The sequence below is a fragment of the Ursus maritimus genome, unplaced genomic scaffold (genome assembly GCF_017311325.1).
Source record: "Ursus maritimus isolate PB19 unplaced genomic scaffold, ASM1731132v1 scaffold_1, whole genome shotgun sequence".
Classification (NCBI taxonomy): Eukaryota; Metazoa; Chordata; class Mammalia; order Carnivora; family Ursidae; genus Ursus; species Ursus maritimus.
Genome location: NW_024423343.1, coordinates 19,196,975 through 19,213,812, shown reverse-complemented (window position 1 = coordinate 19,213,812; position 16,838 = coordinate 19,196,975). Strand labels below are relative to the sequence as shown.

General features: G+C 58.3%; 1 protein-coding gene across 5 annotated transcripts in view; it reads right to left on the bottom strand.

Annotated features, from left to right (window-relative positions):
- TNS1 (tensin 1) overlaps positions 1 to 16,593 on the bottom strand; it is a 204,151-nt gene extending 187,558 nt beyond the window's left edge. For 3 of the 5 annotated variants that reach the window (XM_040640876.1, XM_040640886.1, XM_040640880.1), the window contains exon 1: positions 16,446 to 16,593. In XM_040640876.1, the coding sequence (XP_040496810.1) occupies positions 16,446 to 16,541 (96 nt within the window). In that variant the 5' untranslated portion in view covers positions 16,542 to 16,593. Of the gene's footprint in view, positions 1 to 14,806; positions 14,902 to 16,445 lie in introns of those variants that run through there. The other 2 variants (XM_040640891.1, XM_040640896.1) reach the window with 2 other exon arrangements.
- Between the last annotated feature and the right edge of the window lie 245 nt (positions 16,594 to 16,838).

The following is a 16,838-nucleotide window of genomic DNA, read 5'->3' as shown; positions in this document are numbered from 1 at the left end:
GGGGGTAGGGCACTGTCCTGCACTAGACCTCACTCAGTGACCCCATCCCACAAGGAGGGGCAGGTGAGCCCCCTCCATTCTGAGGTCTCACCTCCCCTGTTTGCCTGTCTCAGCCCCTGCCTGGCAGCCTTCCAGATAATCTCTGTCCTAGACATTCCAGGGAGGGGGCCCAGCCCAAAGTCAACTGCGGCAGCCCAGCCCTGGGCTGGAGGGAGGTGCAGGAAGGGGACTTGGGGTTCAATTTAAGGCCTGTGTGGGGAGGCAGGCAGGAAGCCCTAAAGCCCAATCTTCTCAGGCCTACTCCAGCCATCCCCCAAACCTGCCTCTCCCACCCGGTGGAGTCAAGCTGAGCTCCCCATTCCAGCTTATCTCCTAACTTCTCTGTCCATACCCCAAATCCAGCTCTTCCCCCAAAGCCCATGGAAGGAGGCCTTCTTCCCAAAGTATAGTTGGAGCAGTGGAATCTCCCAAAAGAGGCTCCGGGCTGCCCAACGAACAGATGGGGAGCAGGCAGAGCCTTCCAGGCTGACAAGCAAACGCCCAGGTTTCTCCCCTGGGCCCTGGGCTTGCCTGCCCTGCCTGCCCAAACTCATAAATGGGAGTTTACAAACTCTCTCCCCGCACAGGCTTGGAGAGCAGGAACAGAGTTGCACATACATTCTCTTGCCTCACTCATGGCCTCTGTAAGCAGCCTGTGGGCCAAGGCCCTGCTCACTCCTGCCCCTCCCCCCACCTCATTCTGGCTCTCTGGCTGAAGGAGCACTGGGATGGGAGTCCAGAGACCTGCTCTCTAGGCTGGTGACCTTGAGAACATCAGTGGCCTTCTCTGGGCCTCATAGTCCCCAAATGAAAATGATGGGTTTGGACAAGATAGTCTGAGTATAGAAAAGAGCAGGGGAGGGGTGCCTGGGTGGCACAGCGGTTAGGCATCTGCCTTCGGCTCAGGGTGTGATCCCGGCGTTATGGGATCGAGCCCCACATCAGGCTTCTCCGCTAGGAGCCTACTTCTTCCTCTCCCACTCCCCCTGCTTGTGTTCCCTCTCTCTCTGGCTGTCTCTATCTCTGTTGAATAAATAAATAAAATCTTTAAAAAAAAGAAAAAAAGAAAAGAGCAGGGGAAACGATGGGCCAGTTTGAGATGAAGAGGCTGGAGGAACTGGGGGTGGGACCTGCTCATGGTTACAGAGAGGGGTGCCTAATGAGATATCACCCGTCCAAGAGAGGCTGGGGGACCCACGTGGGAGGGAGGAGGCCAGCCCAGCCACCCCCAGGCAGCCCAGCCACCCCCAGGCGGGAGGCCCCAGGCTGTGCCCCGCACTCTGCAACATTGGCTTGCCCGGCTGTAAAACGGGTGGCTAGCAATGTCGTTGAAAGAGTCACCCACAAAAGTCTGAAGGTCCCAGTTTGCTGGAGGCGAAAGTCTAGGGTGGGTGAGCCTTAGATCTTCAAATATCTGAAGATTGTATCCATTGTAAGAATGGACCAGACATGATCTATGAAGTTATTGAAGGCAAAACAAAACTCAGGGAGTAGAAGCCACAAGGCCACATGATTCGACGCAAGGGGTACAAGAGCTTCCCAATGACTGAGCGTATGTTAAAATCCCGACGAAGAAGAAACCCGGGGGTCTGGCACCTACATGCCCTCCCCAGGGTTACTCTGCAGATAGGGGCAGAGGATGTGAGCGAGCCCATGGATGCAAAGCTCTGCTCAGGGGTAACCACGTGTTACAGCAATGCTCATCACCGTTTTCCCTAACAAGTGGCAGACAGCCTCACAAAGTGCTCCCCCACCCTTCCTGGGGGACCTGGGGGAACCTGGGGGGCAGAGGAGTCACAGCTGCAGAAGGAGCTGCCTGGTGTTTCGACATCCACCTCCCTCAAGAGCCAGAGCCCAGAGAAGGGCAGAGGTCCCAGCCAGGAAGTCACTCCTCCCCACCCTCCAAGCCCAGAGCCCAAGCCCTGTGACAAGCCCACCCACCCAGCGTCCCAGGGCTTTCCTGGGCCTCAGGGGGATCCTCTCCTTCCCACCCTCCATTCAGCCCAGCCAGCCTGCCAGATATTTCCAGCCAGAGGGGCGTGGCACATTGGGCTGGGACAGCTTTGGCGGGAGTCCTGGGCCCTGGGGTGGGAAAGGCTGTTTGTTGGTTCCTCCCTGCCCCATGGGGGCGGAGTGTGGTGGGGGTGGGGAGTGAAAGGGGACTGACAGCCCTTGGGGTCCTCCAGCTCAGGCCTCCAGCCCCTTCCACAAGAAACTCCCCCAGCCCTGCCCCCACCAGGCTCCCAGCGCCCACACTAGGAGCCCTGGATGATGTGGCCAGAGGGCAGGAGTCTGCAGGCCAGTCAGCCTTGGGGAAGAAAATCACCAAAAAAGCAGGCCCTAGAGAGTCAGTCAGCCCTCTCCCCGCCTCCTGGCCATCCACCGCTCCACGCCTTGCCTTTTTGGGTGGAGACACCAGGATAGGGTTGGCATCAGCTGTCATTTCTGTGGGGGAAGACTCGGACTCCCCAAGGAGCCCAGGCCGGCATCTGGGAGACCCCAGTCACTTCAAGTGCAAGCTTTCCCCAACCCCATCTCCCTTCACATACACACCAAAGTTCCTTAACCGCCCCCCCCCAATCTGCTAGCCAGCTAATGGCCTGACGGTGTTCTTGGTCGCCCTGATGGAAAACTCTGAGTCACCCCCAACTCCTCCCAGCCCTCCACCCTCCAATACAACCAGCTGCCAGACTCCGAATTTTGCTTCCCGAACACTCTCGGCCTTTTGATTCCGGGGCTTCTGCCCTATGGAAGGCCTTGTCACTTCTACCCATGGCTATTGCCACAGCCTCCCGGGCCCCCGACACTAGGCCCCTCCTCCCCCACACAGCCTCGAAAGAGCACAGCTCCGTGGGGTCACTGACACCCCCACTCACCCCAAAGTGCTTCCATGCCTACCCACGCATCCAAGATGAAACGTGCACTCCCTCAAGCCAGCAGGGGAAGCAGCCTCAGTCCATACCCAGCCCACCCTGCCATCTCAATCCCCACACCCCGCTCCCCAGCTCCCTGCCCTGCGTCCACCATGGAGCCTCCACTCTGCTGTTCCCTCTTCCCAGAATGCCCTTCCTCCCCTCTCAGCCTGCCAAGCTTCTATAGGTTCTGGAAGGCCACATTCAAACCCCATCCCCTCAGGGAGATTTTCCCAGATACCCTCCCCCTGCACAACACTGTCTCGGAGTCAAACTCTCCACTGCTGTCTTTTTTATTTTGAAGGGTTTGGAAGTGCTGGAAAAGATGAGCGGGCAAGTTCCCATCACCGTGATTCACCGTTTGCTAATGTTGTACCTCTTTTGCCTGCGCTGTTTCTCGTTGTTTCTCGCCTCGGCCCCTACAGAAAGCCCGCTCTGTTCCTCACACGCAGGAAATCCCGCATCAACGCGGTTCTGTTCTCTAAGGTTTCGTTCCTATTCGAATTTCCCCTTTTGCCCCATTCACATCCATCAGAGCTGGGTCTTTGGTCTGGTTTTGCTCTGGGACTCAGGATCCATCAGGACCCCGCATTGCGTTTCCTTGCTGCGTCTCCTTCAACTTCTTTCATCCAGACACACTACTCCACCTTTTCGTTTCCCTGTTTTGAAGACTCTGGGCTGTTTTGCAGGAGGTCCCTCCGTCTGGATTTGTCTGCTTACTTCCTCAGGGTTGCATTCAGGGTGAGCACCCCACCCCCCAGGCGCCCCTTCCTCTCCTGGTTGCACTTTCCTGGCGCCCCATGGGAGCCCGCTCCACCATATGACTGCCCATGTTCCTTCCTTGTTAGCGAGGTGGCCCCAGGCAAGTGAATTAACCCCGTCTGCCTCACTTTACTAATCGGTTAAATGGGCTGATACTAGTAACCTCCCACAGGTTGTTCTGAGACAATGCCTGGCACATGGCGAGCACGCCCGAGGCGTGGGCTATGTTCCATGTCATCTGTCACTCATGTGTGCACTAGACTAGCACACCGGGGGGCACGTGTCTGCCGGGACTTCTGTTCCATGTCCCTGTGCCCTGGAATGGTGTGATCCCTGAACAAGTCTGAAGGAGCAAACTGAATGGACTCGCTGCCTGGCCTCAGATTCCCCACGTGCAATTGTACCCCATGCGCACTGGCCCGCCCTCGGGGAGAGGACACGGGTCACCCCCTTCACCAGCCACAGATGCCAGGCTGAGATGAGAGCTTTTTGACTCTGAGTAGCCCCGCTTCTTCGCAGAGGGAGGAGGGCAGGGGCCGCACTGACTGACCTCTCCCCTGGGACAGGGACGCTTGCAGAGGCTTGGGAGCCCCGGGTTCAGGCCCGGACTCAGGTTCCCGAGCTGGATGATCTCTCGTCTCAGCTTGCCCCTCTCTCCCCTGCTCAGCAGCTTCATAAACCGCTTCCCCACGTGCCTGAGCAGCCAGTCCCAGGTCCCTTTGTGTGCCCTGAAGTGAGTCGTCTCCTGGGGTGGAAGGGCTCAGAGACCAGACAGGCTGAGCCCCATGCGGGGGCCAGTGCCATGCCAGGGGCTGGCAGAGATTCCTTCACTGACCCCTCACAGTGACGGGGAGCCTGACGAGCCTGCTCTGGACACACACAGAGGGCAGGAGGGAACAGAGATTCAAATCCAAGTCTGTCTGAGCCCGGGTCCCAAGTCCCGAGCCACTGCACTCCCATGACAGTTCCATTGTCAGTGCCCCTCTGCCCAAAGCCCCCACTCCCACCCCCGGCAGTTTCCCCAGTCCTGTCCAACCACAGTTATCCTTACCTGCTGTACTTGGACTTCTGAGCTCTCAGCTTCACCCCTGCATTAAAGTTCACCTTTCCTAATACCTCCCCCTCCTCCAGTCCAGGTCAGGTCCCCCCTTATCTGCCCACACAGCTTCCCTCTTGGCAACACCCACCGCTTTGTAATCCTTAGCTCAAGATCTGCAAGCTTCTTGAAGAAAGCAAGCGCCCCATGGTCATCCGTGAGATGGATGGACGGGCCGCGGGTGGGTGCGCGCCTCCGTGGCCCAGTAGCTAGACGGTTTCTGCATCGCACACAGCACTTCCCCAACAGCAGCCACTACCCCAGCCCTCAACCCAGAGCTCCGGCGCCCTCCCAGCCCCTACCCTTCCCTGTCTAGGAACACTGAACCCAGAAGCCATATGGGCCTTGGGCAGGCCCCTTCCCCTCTGTGGGTCCCCTTCACCATGGCCGGACCCTGGAACTCTCGTCCCCGCTCTTCACGCCTTACAGAATCACACTGGGTTCCAAACAAAACTGGGGAAGTCAAGGAGCTACACACAAGGAAGGCCCAGAGAGGCTAAGTAACTCGCCCGAGCACACAGCGAATAAGTAGCATGGAGGCAGGCTGTCTCCGGAGCCCACGCGCTGACCCTCGTGCACGCCGCCCACTGGGGAAGGCCCTGATTGTTCTCGGCCTTCGCATCATTCTCCTGATTCTCCTGGCCCCATTCACATGACCCCACACACCCTGCCCTGAAGGATTCCCGGGATGGAAAGCCCTCGATGGGGGCCCAGGACAACCCAGGCTCTACTTCTGCTCTAGCTTGCTGTGTGGCTCTGAAAGCATGCCATCAGACGGTAAGAGCTAGCATTGCTTGAGCCCTGACGGTGTGAGAGACATTATTCTAAATGGATGCATCTATTAGCTCATTTAAAACCGAAAGACCCTCTAGGTACGTGGGGAAACTGAGGCCCAGAGATGGGAAGCCACTTGCCTAAGGTCTCACAGCTAGCAAGTGGCAGGGCCGGGATGGAAGCCAGCCCAACGCACTTGCTCTGAACACTGCAGGAGAACAGTGAGGTACTTGTCCCTGATTTTGTGCCTCGAACGTCATTCTGAAAAGCTTTGCAAAAGGAGGGTTTTATTTCAGGCCCCTGTCAGTCTCAGGTAGCCCTACGTCCCAAACCCCACATATCAGGAGGCCCCGGGTGGGCACAGCCCTCACAGGCCAACAAAACTGCAGAGACAGCGAGTTCAGGACCAAGAGGTCAGACTGGGCTCTCTGGCAGAAACTGCACACTGAGAATGTGCGGGCTCGTGAGGACCCTTCTGAACAAAACTGTGCTTCGCACTGGGAAGAACACCAGCTCCAGAAAAGAGACGCTTCATTGTCTGCAGCTGCAAGGGGCCTCTGAGAATACTTTCCCCACTTCTGTGAGGTCCAGAAAAATCCAGTGTCCAGCCTGAGGCCCACATGGCTTGCTCAGGGCAGGGCCAGAGCACTTGCCTCCTCCCCCTTCTCCCTACTCTCCCCGCCCGTGTTTCAGCCCACCACCCTTGATAAAGTCCTTCCCAGTTCCAGAGAATAGAGTGTGAGCCCTTCCGGAAGGAAAAGCCTGCAGCTCTAACTCATCGGCATGACACCAAAAAGCCTCAATTAATGGGCGTGTAATTATTTTCTAAAGACGCCATCCTTGAATATGTAATAACAGGAGCATTTGATGAGGAAATCAAGTTATGCATAATATGTAGCTATGCCCCTCCGCTAATAAAGCGATTCTTCTTCCTCGAGCCTGGGAAAACCATGCGGATACACTGCTCCCTGGAGGAAGCATCTGTACCTATCCCTGTCCACGTAGACGGGTGAACACGCACACTGGGGCACCAGACCGCTCTCTTTCAGACCATGCCTCAGTTTACCTCCTTGAGGCTGCAGACCGGCCTAGTTGTTGGCCTCAGAATAGCTGGGCAGCCCCGGGGCAGTCAGGAGCCTCAGAGGTGGGGTCCCATCCCACAGCAGCCATCCCAGGGAGATCCTCCCCGCACATGAGATCTGGGTTCAGGGGACCCCACGAGCCAAGCGGGAGGTTTCGGAGCAGGGGAAGGATGAGCATCTACTGAGCACCTACTGTGTGCCTGGGCACCCGATGCTTTGATTTCCATTACCTCTGTGCTCATCCCAGGCACACAAGTGTGTTTTATGATTCCCACTTGACAGACCAGGAAACTGAGACTCACGAAGGGAACTGTTTTACCCCAGGCCCATCTCGTAAATAATGGAACCAGGATTTTCACCTAGCCCTGTCTGGTGTCAAAGTCCACACACTTCCCACCACCAGCTGCCTCTCAAGGCAGAAGCAGCCCCCTTGGCAAGGTCTCCAGGGCCTCTGTGCTCGCTCTCCATAACTGGTGCCGTCTCCCCCTCCATTGCCTGTCACAAACATATACCCCAGTCCCGCCCAGCAGAGAGGAAGGTGGCTGGGAAAGCTGCCTGGGCAACTGTGGGGGAGGGGGGAGCCAAGAGCCCTGACCTGGCCAGAACAGTGCCCTCTGTCCAGTCCACACTTCCCCAGACTCCAGCCACCCCCCCACCCCCGCGGCATGGGCCATCCCCTCTGCCCAGCCCGCTCTCACTGCTCTTCCCGTCGCCACAGACAAGTGCCCACTGGGTTGGCCCTCAAAGGGCCGGGCGGGACAGGGCTGGGAAGGGACCAGGACAGAGAGCAGGGGAGGGGCTTAGGGGCACCGAAGTGGCAGCATCCACACATGCTTTTGGTCACCAGCACCTTCTCCCAACTCCCAGAAAGGGCAGTAAGAGCGGCAGGCACTCATGCCTGCCTCTCAGCAACTCCCTTCACTCTCCTCATCTCACCCACAGGGAAACTGAGGACTGCCAGAGTGAAGTACTTTTCCCACGACCCCTGAGCAGAAGTGGCCCTTCCTCCATCCACAGCATCCTGTCACCCCGGAAATCTAAAGGCTCCCGCCCACCCACCCACCCACCCCCGCCCCTGCTGCCCACCTCAATCCTCAGCACTGTAGGCAAGCTTGTCCGAGGGAGGGAGGGAGCTGGAAGGGCCTAGAGAGATGAACTTGGCCAAGGCTCCCATTTTACAGATGTCAACACCAGCCCAGAAGACCACTGGTGCAGCCTCTGTGCAGGACGTTCCAGGCTCTCTCGGTCTACTCTTCTGACCCACCCCTGCACCCGAGCCCCACACTCCACCCAAACCCCTCGTTCCAGCCCCCTCTCCCACCCATCCCCTCTCTGCCCCCAGGACACCTGGCTGCCCAAGTCTGATCTCCCACAGCTGCCCCCAGCCTGGGCTTGCCAGGGGACTGGCCGGAACAGGGGAAGGGGCAGGAAAGGCCACATCTGGATCCTGGGCCTAGAGCCCCTCCCCCCAAGCCAGCCATCCCTCTCTTTGAGACCGACATGAACCTCAGCCAGGGATGACTTCCTCGCCCTCCTGACCCCTCTGCATGCCTTCACCCAGCCCAGACAGCCGAGAAGCCCCTCTGAGGAAGGGGTCTCCTGCCCCTGCCCCCACCCGTCCTGTGGCAGTCAGGACTCTCCCAGCCCCCCTCTCTCCCAGGAGACTTTTAACCTCATCATGTGGCCCCCAGACCCTGCCTGCCCACCCCTCAGGCACCCTCACCCCAACACACACCTTCCGTCAGGCAAGAAGGGAGAAAGAGGAGGCAGTGTTTTCCTCTTCTGGGCAGGAGGGGAGGGAATCAGGAGGGTCTTGGTAAGGATGGGAGGCCTATAGAGGATGGAAGCTGATACTGAGTCTAGAAGGGATAAAAGTGATGGGGTCCAAGCAGAATTCTCCACAGCCAGGCTTCCCCAGGTTTCACTTGCTAGGTCAGTGTCTCCTGTTCCCCAGACCCCCAGCACGGCCACCCCCTCCAGCTCTGGCTGAGCAGTGGAGGGGGTGAAGTATTTTCCCCCCAGTGCGGGGCGGGGGGCGGGGGGCGGGGGGCAGGAGAGGCTCCAAAAAGAAACAAACTTCTTGATGACTTCCTTCCACTACAGCTCCTGGACTCAAGTGGAGGCAAGAGAGGTGGGGAGGGGGGATGTCCTGACCAGTAGAACCAGGGCCTAGGCCCTGTTGATGGGGAAGGACTAGGGCTGAGGGCCAGCTCTAGTCAGTCTGTCCTCCTGTCGGTCAGCAAGAGGCAGAGAGGCCCTCCAACTTCACCACCAACACCCCCACACTGGCTCTCAGCCTAAGGATAAGATGGACGGGAGGGGGGCCCTGCGACCTCCTAGCTAAAGCAGCTGGACCTACCCAGAGCATGCAGGACAGACAGATCCACGTCATCTTCGGTGGGTGCCTTCCCTCGGGCCCAGCCCGGAGCCCGCTCACGGCCCCCTGAGCTCACAGCCCCCACGGAGCAGGCAGAAGGCAGCTCTGAGAATGAGGCTGCTCTCCTCCAGCCAGCATCTGCTGGGCCTCTCACCCTGCCTGCCTCCAGCTCACCCTCCCTCTTTTCCTCCTCCCCCCACTCCACCCCCTTGTCCCAGCCTCCTGTCTCCTCCCTCCTCCCAAGCTCCACTGGTGGCGTTGGGGGTCAGAAGCCCTGCTTTGCAGGGGGTGTGAAGGAGAAAGGCAAAGGGACAGCTACTGGAGACAGCTCCCCCCGGGGCCATCACTGTCCACCCTGCACCCCCACCCCCACCTCCAGACACACTAACCCTGTGAGCCACCAAGGCTCCTCCTGCCTTCTGGCCTGATGCTGGCAGGCCCGGAGCCTACTGTCCTCACTAGAGACTCCCTCCCCGCCCCCAGACCACTGATGAACAGACAGACAGACACAACCTCTATATCCTGGCGTTCCCTGGCCCTGTCCCATCTCCTGAGTACAGATGCGTGCCCTCCTGCCCTGGGAACACACATTTATTTACACACACTCAGCAACAGGCTTTAACACAAGAAAAACCAGGCCCGAGACTGTGGGAGAAGGGCCCTGCCTCCAGGCTGTGGATTTCAGTCCAATTTTTTTCCTACTTCTTTTTTTTTTTTTCCTTCTTTCTTTCTTTTCTCCAAACATCTGTCCCAGCCCTTCCTGCCCTTCCTAAATGGAGCCCCGCTCCAGGCTCCTGCAAGAGTCTGTTTTTCTTGACTGTACCCTGGGCCAACATTTGGTTTGCATTTCCCCACTTCCTCCTCCACCTCCCCTGCTCCCCCTCCCTGGGCCCAGTTTTCACCTCCCACCATTCCACCCGCCTACTTCTCCCCCACAGTGTTCCCCTTCCCCTCCAGCCCTCCCCTTCCCTCTCTCCCACCTTAGCTCAGGGGCGAGAGTTTGGGGTCCAGAGCAGGGTAAAAAGTAGGGTACAGAATATAAATGTATTCCCAGGGAGCACTGCAGGGGAATCCAGCAAAATCTGCTCAGGCCCTCATTGTCTTGATGGCCCCCTCCACCTTCCTCCCAAAGACTTTCCTCTTTGAGCTCTGGCCAAGGCTGGACCAAGTGAGGGTGGGTGGGGCTGGTGAATCACCCGCTCTGCTTTTTGGAGGCTTCCAGGGGAGGGAAAGAGGGCTCAGCCCCACCCCCTTCTGTAGACACACACACCAGGACACACAGTCCAACTCACATAAACACACAAAATGCTGAGGACAGGACCCCAGTCAAAGTAGGCACTTTGAGACCACTTTCCTAGATTGAGTAATCTGGCGAGAAAGTCCTCACACTTCGCTCTTCTGCACAGGCACAAGTGTGCTGGGCGTGCCCCTGGCATGTACAAAGGGTTACATATCCCCTGACTCTCTCCCCCCTCACCCAAAAGCATACCCTTGCCACCTTCTGTCAGTAACACACACGGTGCATCCCAAGGGTTCAGTCTCTACAACCGGCCTCTCCCCTCAGCTGGACCTGCCCAGCTAGGTGTGTGGGCTCCCAGTCCAACCAAGACATTTACCTGCCTAACTCCAGGAAGAGAGGGATCCCTTCACACTTCTTCTGGGGAAAGCCTGCCACGTGCAGAAATGCAGGTTGTGCACTGCACAAGGGATTGACACTGTATCTTTTGGTGATTCTGAGAAGTCAGGGGAGGACACTGAAACAAGGTGTCTGATTCTGGTCCTTCCTGGAGCAGATGCCTGAGTTCAGAGTCTTTGTTCTGGTCAAGGAGACAGGGTGGGGAATCGGGGTCCCTTCTGGGGGACCCTTTCTCCTATCTCTCCAAGTCTCTCTGAGTCCTTCTGCAAAGCTATGGAGCTGCAAAAGGTTTTGCCCCTTCACTGCATGCCCTGCAACATCATGATACCCTTCGATTCCCCCACTCCAGCACCTCCCTTCCAAGCCCACTGGGGCTCACTGATAGTTTGGCCGACACTGAATGCGCCAGGGTTCCACGCATAGCTGACCCTGCAAGACCACTGGGGGTGCCCACAGACAGACCCTCCTGTGAACCTTCCCGCCCTCTGCAGACTGGAGCCGTGGGCAAGCAAGGAGGAGTGGCTTTCAGGAGGCCTTTCGGAACCCACCCCTCAGCCACCACCACCAGCCCTTCCAGCCTTCCCACAGCTTGGAGGGCTCAGCTAGCTACATCTTGACATCCCAGTACCCTGGTCCACCCCTCTCCCCCTGCCTGCTCCCACAGCCCTTTGCTGCTGGCGTCACTAGAAAAAGCGCCTCCCGGCAGCTATCTCCGAAGTTCTGAGAAATCACCTTGCAGCTTCCCAGAAATGCTGGAAAACAAGCCTGAAGACCAAGTCACAGTGACACCAACTTGTCTGGTCTCCCACAAAGCCCAAAGTGGCCCTGCAGTCCTCAAGCCAGCTCCTTCCCCAGTCCCCTCAGGGTGTGGAGGACCCTCGTGCTGGGGGTTCCCGTGGAAGAACCCTCCCCCAGAATGTCCCCATCCCTCTTTTCCAAGCCTGTCGGGGTCTCTCCTGTATCTACACCTCTCACTGTTGGGAAGTCCTCCCTGCAACCTAACCACCATCCACCCTGTTGAATGTTAAACTCAGCCACCTGAGGTGGCTCTAACTCTGTAATGACCCCCTGTTTCTCGCTTGCTACCCATTCTTCATCCTTCACAGCCTGGTGTGCCCTCCCCCACCCACACAAGGGGAGAGTTCCTTGGGCAAGGACATGCCCTGTGTTTTGTGTCCCCAGAGCCTGGCATACAGCAGGTACCAGACATGGTTGAAGAATGAATGAGTCAATCTATCAATCAGTGGGTCCTAACGCACTTTCCTCCTGTTAGCATCTACCATCCCCTTCCCAAACCTTCCTTCTCTCCCCCTGACCCCCTTGGAAGGGCCTTGGGTAGTCCTGCCTGCACACGTTTGCACACGCCTGTGATACCCACCTATCTTCAGCACCATCTCCCCCTGCCACCCCCTGGCCTCTGAGCTCTCTCAGGCCCTGGACTCTCAGGGGGCCCAGACAGTATTGCTCAGCCCGGATTCCCCGCCTTGGGCTTGGACCAGGGTCCTCTCTGCAGCAGACATCAGGGACACGCCAGTGGGCTGGCTGGATTTTCCGGGCTGGGATCCCAGAAGCCTCAGAACCCGCCACCACTGTGTAGCACGCCACCCCACTGCCTCCCCACTGCCACGGCCAGGCCTGGGTTCCACTCTGCTCCCCCATCTGCATGCAGAGCACTTCCCGCTAGCTGCCCTCTAGATCCAGACCCAGCAGCCAGCAGCAGAAACAGTTCTCCAGGCTCAGGGGCTGGCGCTGGGCGGAGGTGGACTGAGCCGGCACAGAGGGATGGGTGAGTGAGGGCGGGAATGAAGCTCAGGGGCTTCATGAGCCTGACCTGACACCCCCCTCTCCCAGCCTCATTTCCTCACCTGCAAAATGGCCCAGCTGATGGCCTCTCAGGTCCCTTCCAGCTCCACCTTCTGTGATTCCCCCAAGTCCCCAGGCCGAGGCCCCAGGTCTCTCCAGTCCACTCTTCCTAACCCCTGACACTTGTCCATCAAAAAGTTTTTCCTGTTGTCTGGCCCATCTCCTACGGTGGGATTGAGCCTTGCCTCTGTCACTACTGGCACAGAAGCTGGAGGTCACAGAACACTAGAGGTAGAAAGACTCCCAGGCTCAGCTAGCAGTCACAGTCAGAGCGACTAGCAGGGTCACGGTCAGAGCCTTCAGGGGCCCGACGGAAGTTAAATGAGAGGAGCGGGCAAGGGGTCGCTGGGGACCTTGGGAGGGCAGCCCCGGCTAAAGGGGACACACGCTCCTCAGTGACCACTGTGGCATCAGCAACAGCCACTGTGGCATCAGGGACATCTGACAAAAGGCCATCAGATCTTTTGATCTCTCAAGAGGCCCCAAATCTATATTATCATATAAAATCTTTCATACAAAACATGAACAAAAAAACCAAGTTTTTAAATGTTGGCTTTAAAAAAAACAAAACCATTCTGCCAGCCAAATTAAACATGTCCACTGGGAGAATCTGGCCTTTGGGGCGCAGCTTCTCTAATCCAGCCCCCTTGTTTAACAGATGCCAACACTGCAGCGGAGGGAGGTCGCAGTGCTAGTCAGAAACAGAGCCCAAGTCTCATGGTTCCCAGGCCCCGCACATTTCCCTAAGCAGCCTGCCATCCAGTCACTGTGAGACCAGAGTCATGCTTCCAGCTTCCTGCCAACCCTGCAGCCCATAGCCTTCCACGCAGGGGCCGCTCACACCACAGCCTTCCTCCCAGCCGGTCCCAGACGCCCCCCATCAGATAGGCAGGTGTACTTCTGGCTCTGGGGTTCCTCTCCAATGCCCAGCTACAGATCCTAACAGAATGGGACACGCAGGAGTCTGACACCAAGCACGCGACTACTCTCTCTGTAGACGATACGCTCCCCCCCCCCGCCCCGCCTTGCCCCAGGAAAGATCAATATTAACTAATCAGGCACTTCACTGTGGTCTCCATTCACGGCTCCTACCAGCTCTATTTTACCGATGCAGAAGCTGAGGGACAGAGAGGTTCAGCAAGCTGCTCAGGGTCTGCAAGAATGGAGACCTGGGCGACTGACTCCACATCTCATGGGTACTGAGAATGTTCCTGCCGCTCCTGTAGCAGCAGTACAGTCGCCCAGGGACGAGGGGCTATGGTCCCATGTGGCGCTGCTGTGTTAGCTCTCCTCCCACTGCTAATGCAAGGGCTGGCACTGCAGCTCCGCAAAGGGGGTTGGTGACCCAGGCCCAGGTCTGGCTTGGGTGGGAGGTACAGGGGGCAGGAAAGAGGGAAGCCAAGGACAGTGCTGCCACAGGGTTCGGGGTAAGACTGACTGGCTCCCTTGTGGCTCCGGAAGAGCCAACAAGAAGAGAAAAGCCACAGGACTCAAGCTCTGGGGCCCGAGGTCTGGGTGAGCACAGGGTCTGGACTCTGCTGCCCAGAGAGCCTCCTTTCGGGTAAGCTCTGCCTCTTCACCCTGCTCGCCAGCCCCATACGCACTGGGCCTTGAGTTCCGCGGTGCGCGAACCCTAGCATGCCTCCACGTATCACCGCATGGGGTGCTCACTGCACAGGGTGCCAGGGGTCAGTGGGGGCTGAAGTCCCATCTACGCTCTTCTCAGCAAGCCTGGCATGGGACACATCAGCCCGCAGCATGAGGCATCCATCAAAGCTTACCAAGGCACCCAGTGGGCTGGGGAGGTCTTGCCCCTCGCCCCCATGCCTACCACCCCTCCAGTACGAAATGGAGGTCACCCCCTTGCATTCCGAAAATCTGGTTGCTCCCTGAGACAGAAGGGGAGGTTCCAGCTGGGCCCTGTCTGGGCCTCAGTTTCCCTAGCTGACCCAGGAAGGAGCATCATTCACATCCCTTTCCCGTAACCTGCCCTCCGCCAGCACCTAAGGTGGGGACAGAGTCTGGATCCAATCCCAACAATTTTTAATAACCTCTTTCCCAGGGCTCTGCTCAGTGATCTTGATCTCTCCCCCGGCTCTAATTTCCTGTCTGACTCAGGCCCTCAAGGGCTGGCTGGAGGGAGTGAGGGAGGCAGCTGCAGCCCCAGTGCCCCGCTCAAATCCTGGCCCAGGAGGAGTTTGGGTCACCCTCTACCTCCGCAAATGAGGAGTGGGGGATTGTTAAGTGGCCTGGGGTCCAACTGACCTGGTCCTGGCTGGCCATTGCCCGCTGCAGGCTGCCTTTTCCCAAATGTGAAAATCCGGCTCCGCAGCATCTGAACTCAGAGTCCGCTGGACCGTGGATGGGGCTCTGGCCCCGTGCTCCACAGCTGCTGCGCCTGCCTCCCAGCCAATCGCTGGGGATGATGCATTTTGCTGGAAGATTTCAAAGCACACCTTGGGTGACTGGGGCGGAAGCCTGCTGGCACCTTTCCCTACTGCGGAGGGGCAGAGAGGGAAACTGAGGCCTGGAGGCAGCCCCTGGGAGGAGGAGCTGAACATTCCATCCCACATGATGGAGAGAACGGATTCTGGGAGAAATCCCTCCATCCCCACATACCCCAGTTCTGGCCTGTCTGGAGGTCCACAAGGAAGGAGACCCCAGCTGGAAAGGCACAATGATAATCAAGATAATAGCCCTCATTTTTATTGAACACCTACTATGGAGTAGGTGTTCTCACGTATTGCCTCATCTAATCCTCACAACAACCCAGTGGGGTAGGTAGTTACATTATTCCCATTTTACATGTGTGAAAACTAAGGCACAGCTGGATCTAGCAATTTGCCCAAGGTCCACAGCTAGTAAATGGGAGACCCAGGATTCAAAGCCAGGCGGACGGGCTTGGCACCTGGCACTCTCAACCAGAGGGGTGGACTGCACCCCTCTCCCCCAGCGTGACAAGGCCCCTTCTGATTCCCCAAAGGAATGCAGAATGGATCAGAAGACCAGTTCCATGTTACAGGACCCCCAGTCCCTGAAATCCTTCCCTTTACTGGACGCTTCCAAGGGCTTACGGCATTGCTCTTGGGGTTCTCTCTGCCACTCCAGGGGAGAATTTAAGGTTACGCACAGTTCTTCCAGTTCTTCCAGTTCCCTACTTTGCTGGCTAGCTATGCCTCCACCCTCTCCCCAACCTCCCCTTTACACACACACACACACACACACACACACACACACACGCAAACACACCCTGAAGGCATTGTCAAGGAACATCTCTGGGAGGATCCCAGGGGGAAAGATGCTCAACCGAGACACGCCCACCCGTAGACCCATAGCACTGCAGGTCCAGGCGACCCCTCAACCCTCCCTAGCCCAGCTACTGCCTGCCTCCTGCCCTCAGCCTCTCCCTGTTCAGTTCCCTGAGTTCCCTGGTCCCTCCATCCTCTGGGAAATCCCTCCTGAGTGCACCAGCCCCTTCATGCCCTACTTCCATCCCACTCTGCTATGCCCCAGCCTTAACTCTGGGTCCTCTTAGCCTAGTGGGGGAAGAAGAGACATTTCCAGGAACTCGTCCTCCCTTCCCACCGAAACGTAGGAGGGATGCTGAAAACCCTTAGAAATGCTTCTCTGTGCCCAAATCCCCACAGACTTCGGTACTATCCTTCAGACTTCTGACCCAACCTCAAGATGCACTGGGGGAGGGGCAGCCACTCCTCCCTCCGGGCATCCGGGCCGCACGGGGAGGCGCTCCCCAGGAGCCCCCAAACTCTGATGAAAGCCAGGCTGACAGGGGTCAAGACGGTGTGTCCCTGAGGGTAGAAGGGTGATACATGAGCCGCGGAGGGGACTCGGCCGGGAGTGCGGGGGGGGGGAACAGGTGCCAGGTGAGGCAGAGGGCTTTTACCTGGCTGCGGAGGCAGAAGCGCAGGGGCAGCAGGCAGGAGAAGAGGTACTTGCCCCATCGGATCACGCAGGAGAAGCACCAGCTCAGCCGAGTCATGGCGACCCCAGGGTGGGCGCCTCGGCGGGCGGGAGGGTCTGGGAACGAGCACCGGCCACTCCGCTCCCGGCGCTGGATTGGGATGGGGAGAGGAGCAAGGCGAGAGCCCAGGCCCCCGGGAGCCTCAGCCCCGCGGGAGCAGCCCGAGTGTCCGGCCCCCTCTAGAGGGAGCAGGGGCCCCGACGTGGCTCCATCTCCCAGGAAGCCCCTGCGGGAGGCGCGGGCCGCTGCGGGCGCTCCCCTGCTCGGGGACTTCCTCCGGCGGCTCCCTGTCTCTGCCCCGCGGCAGCGTGACAG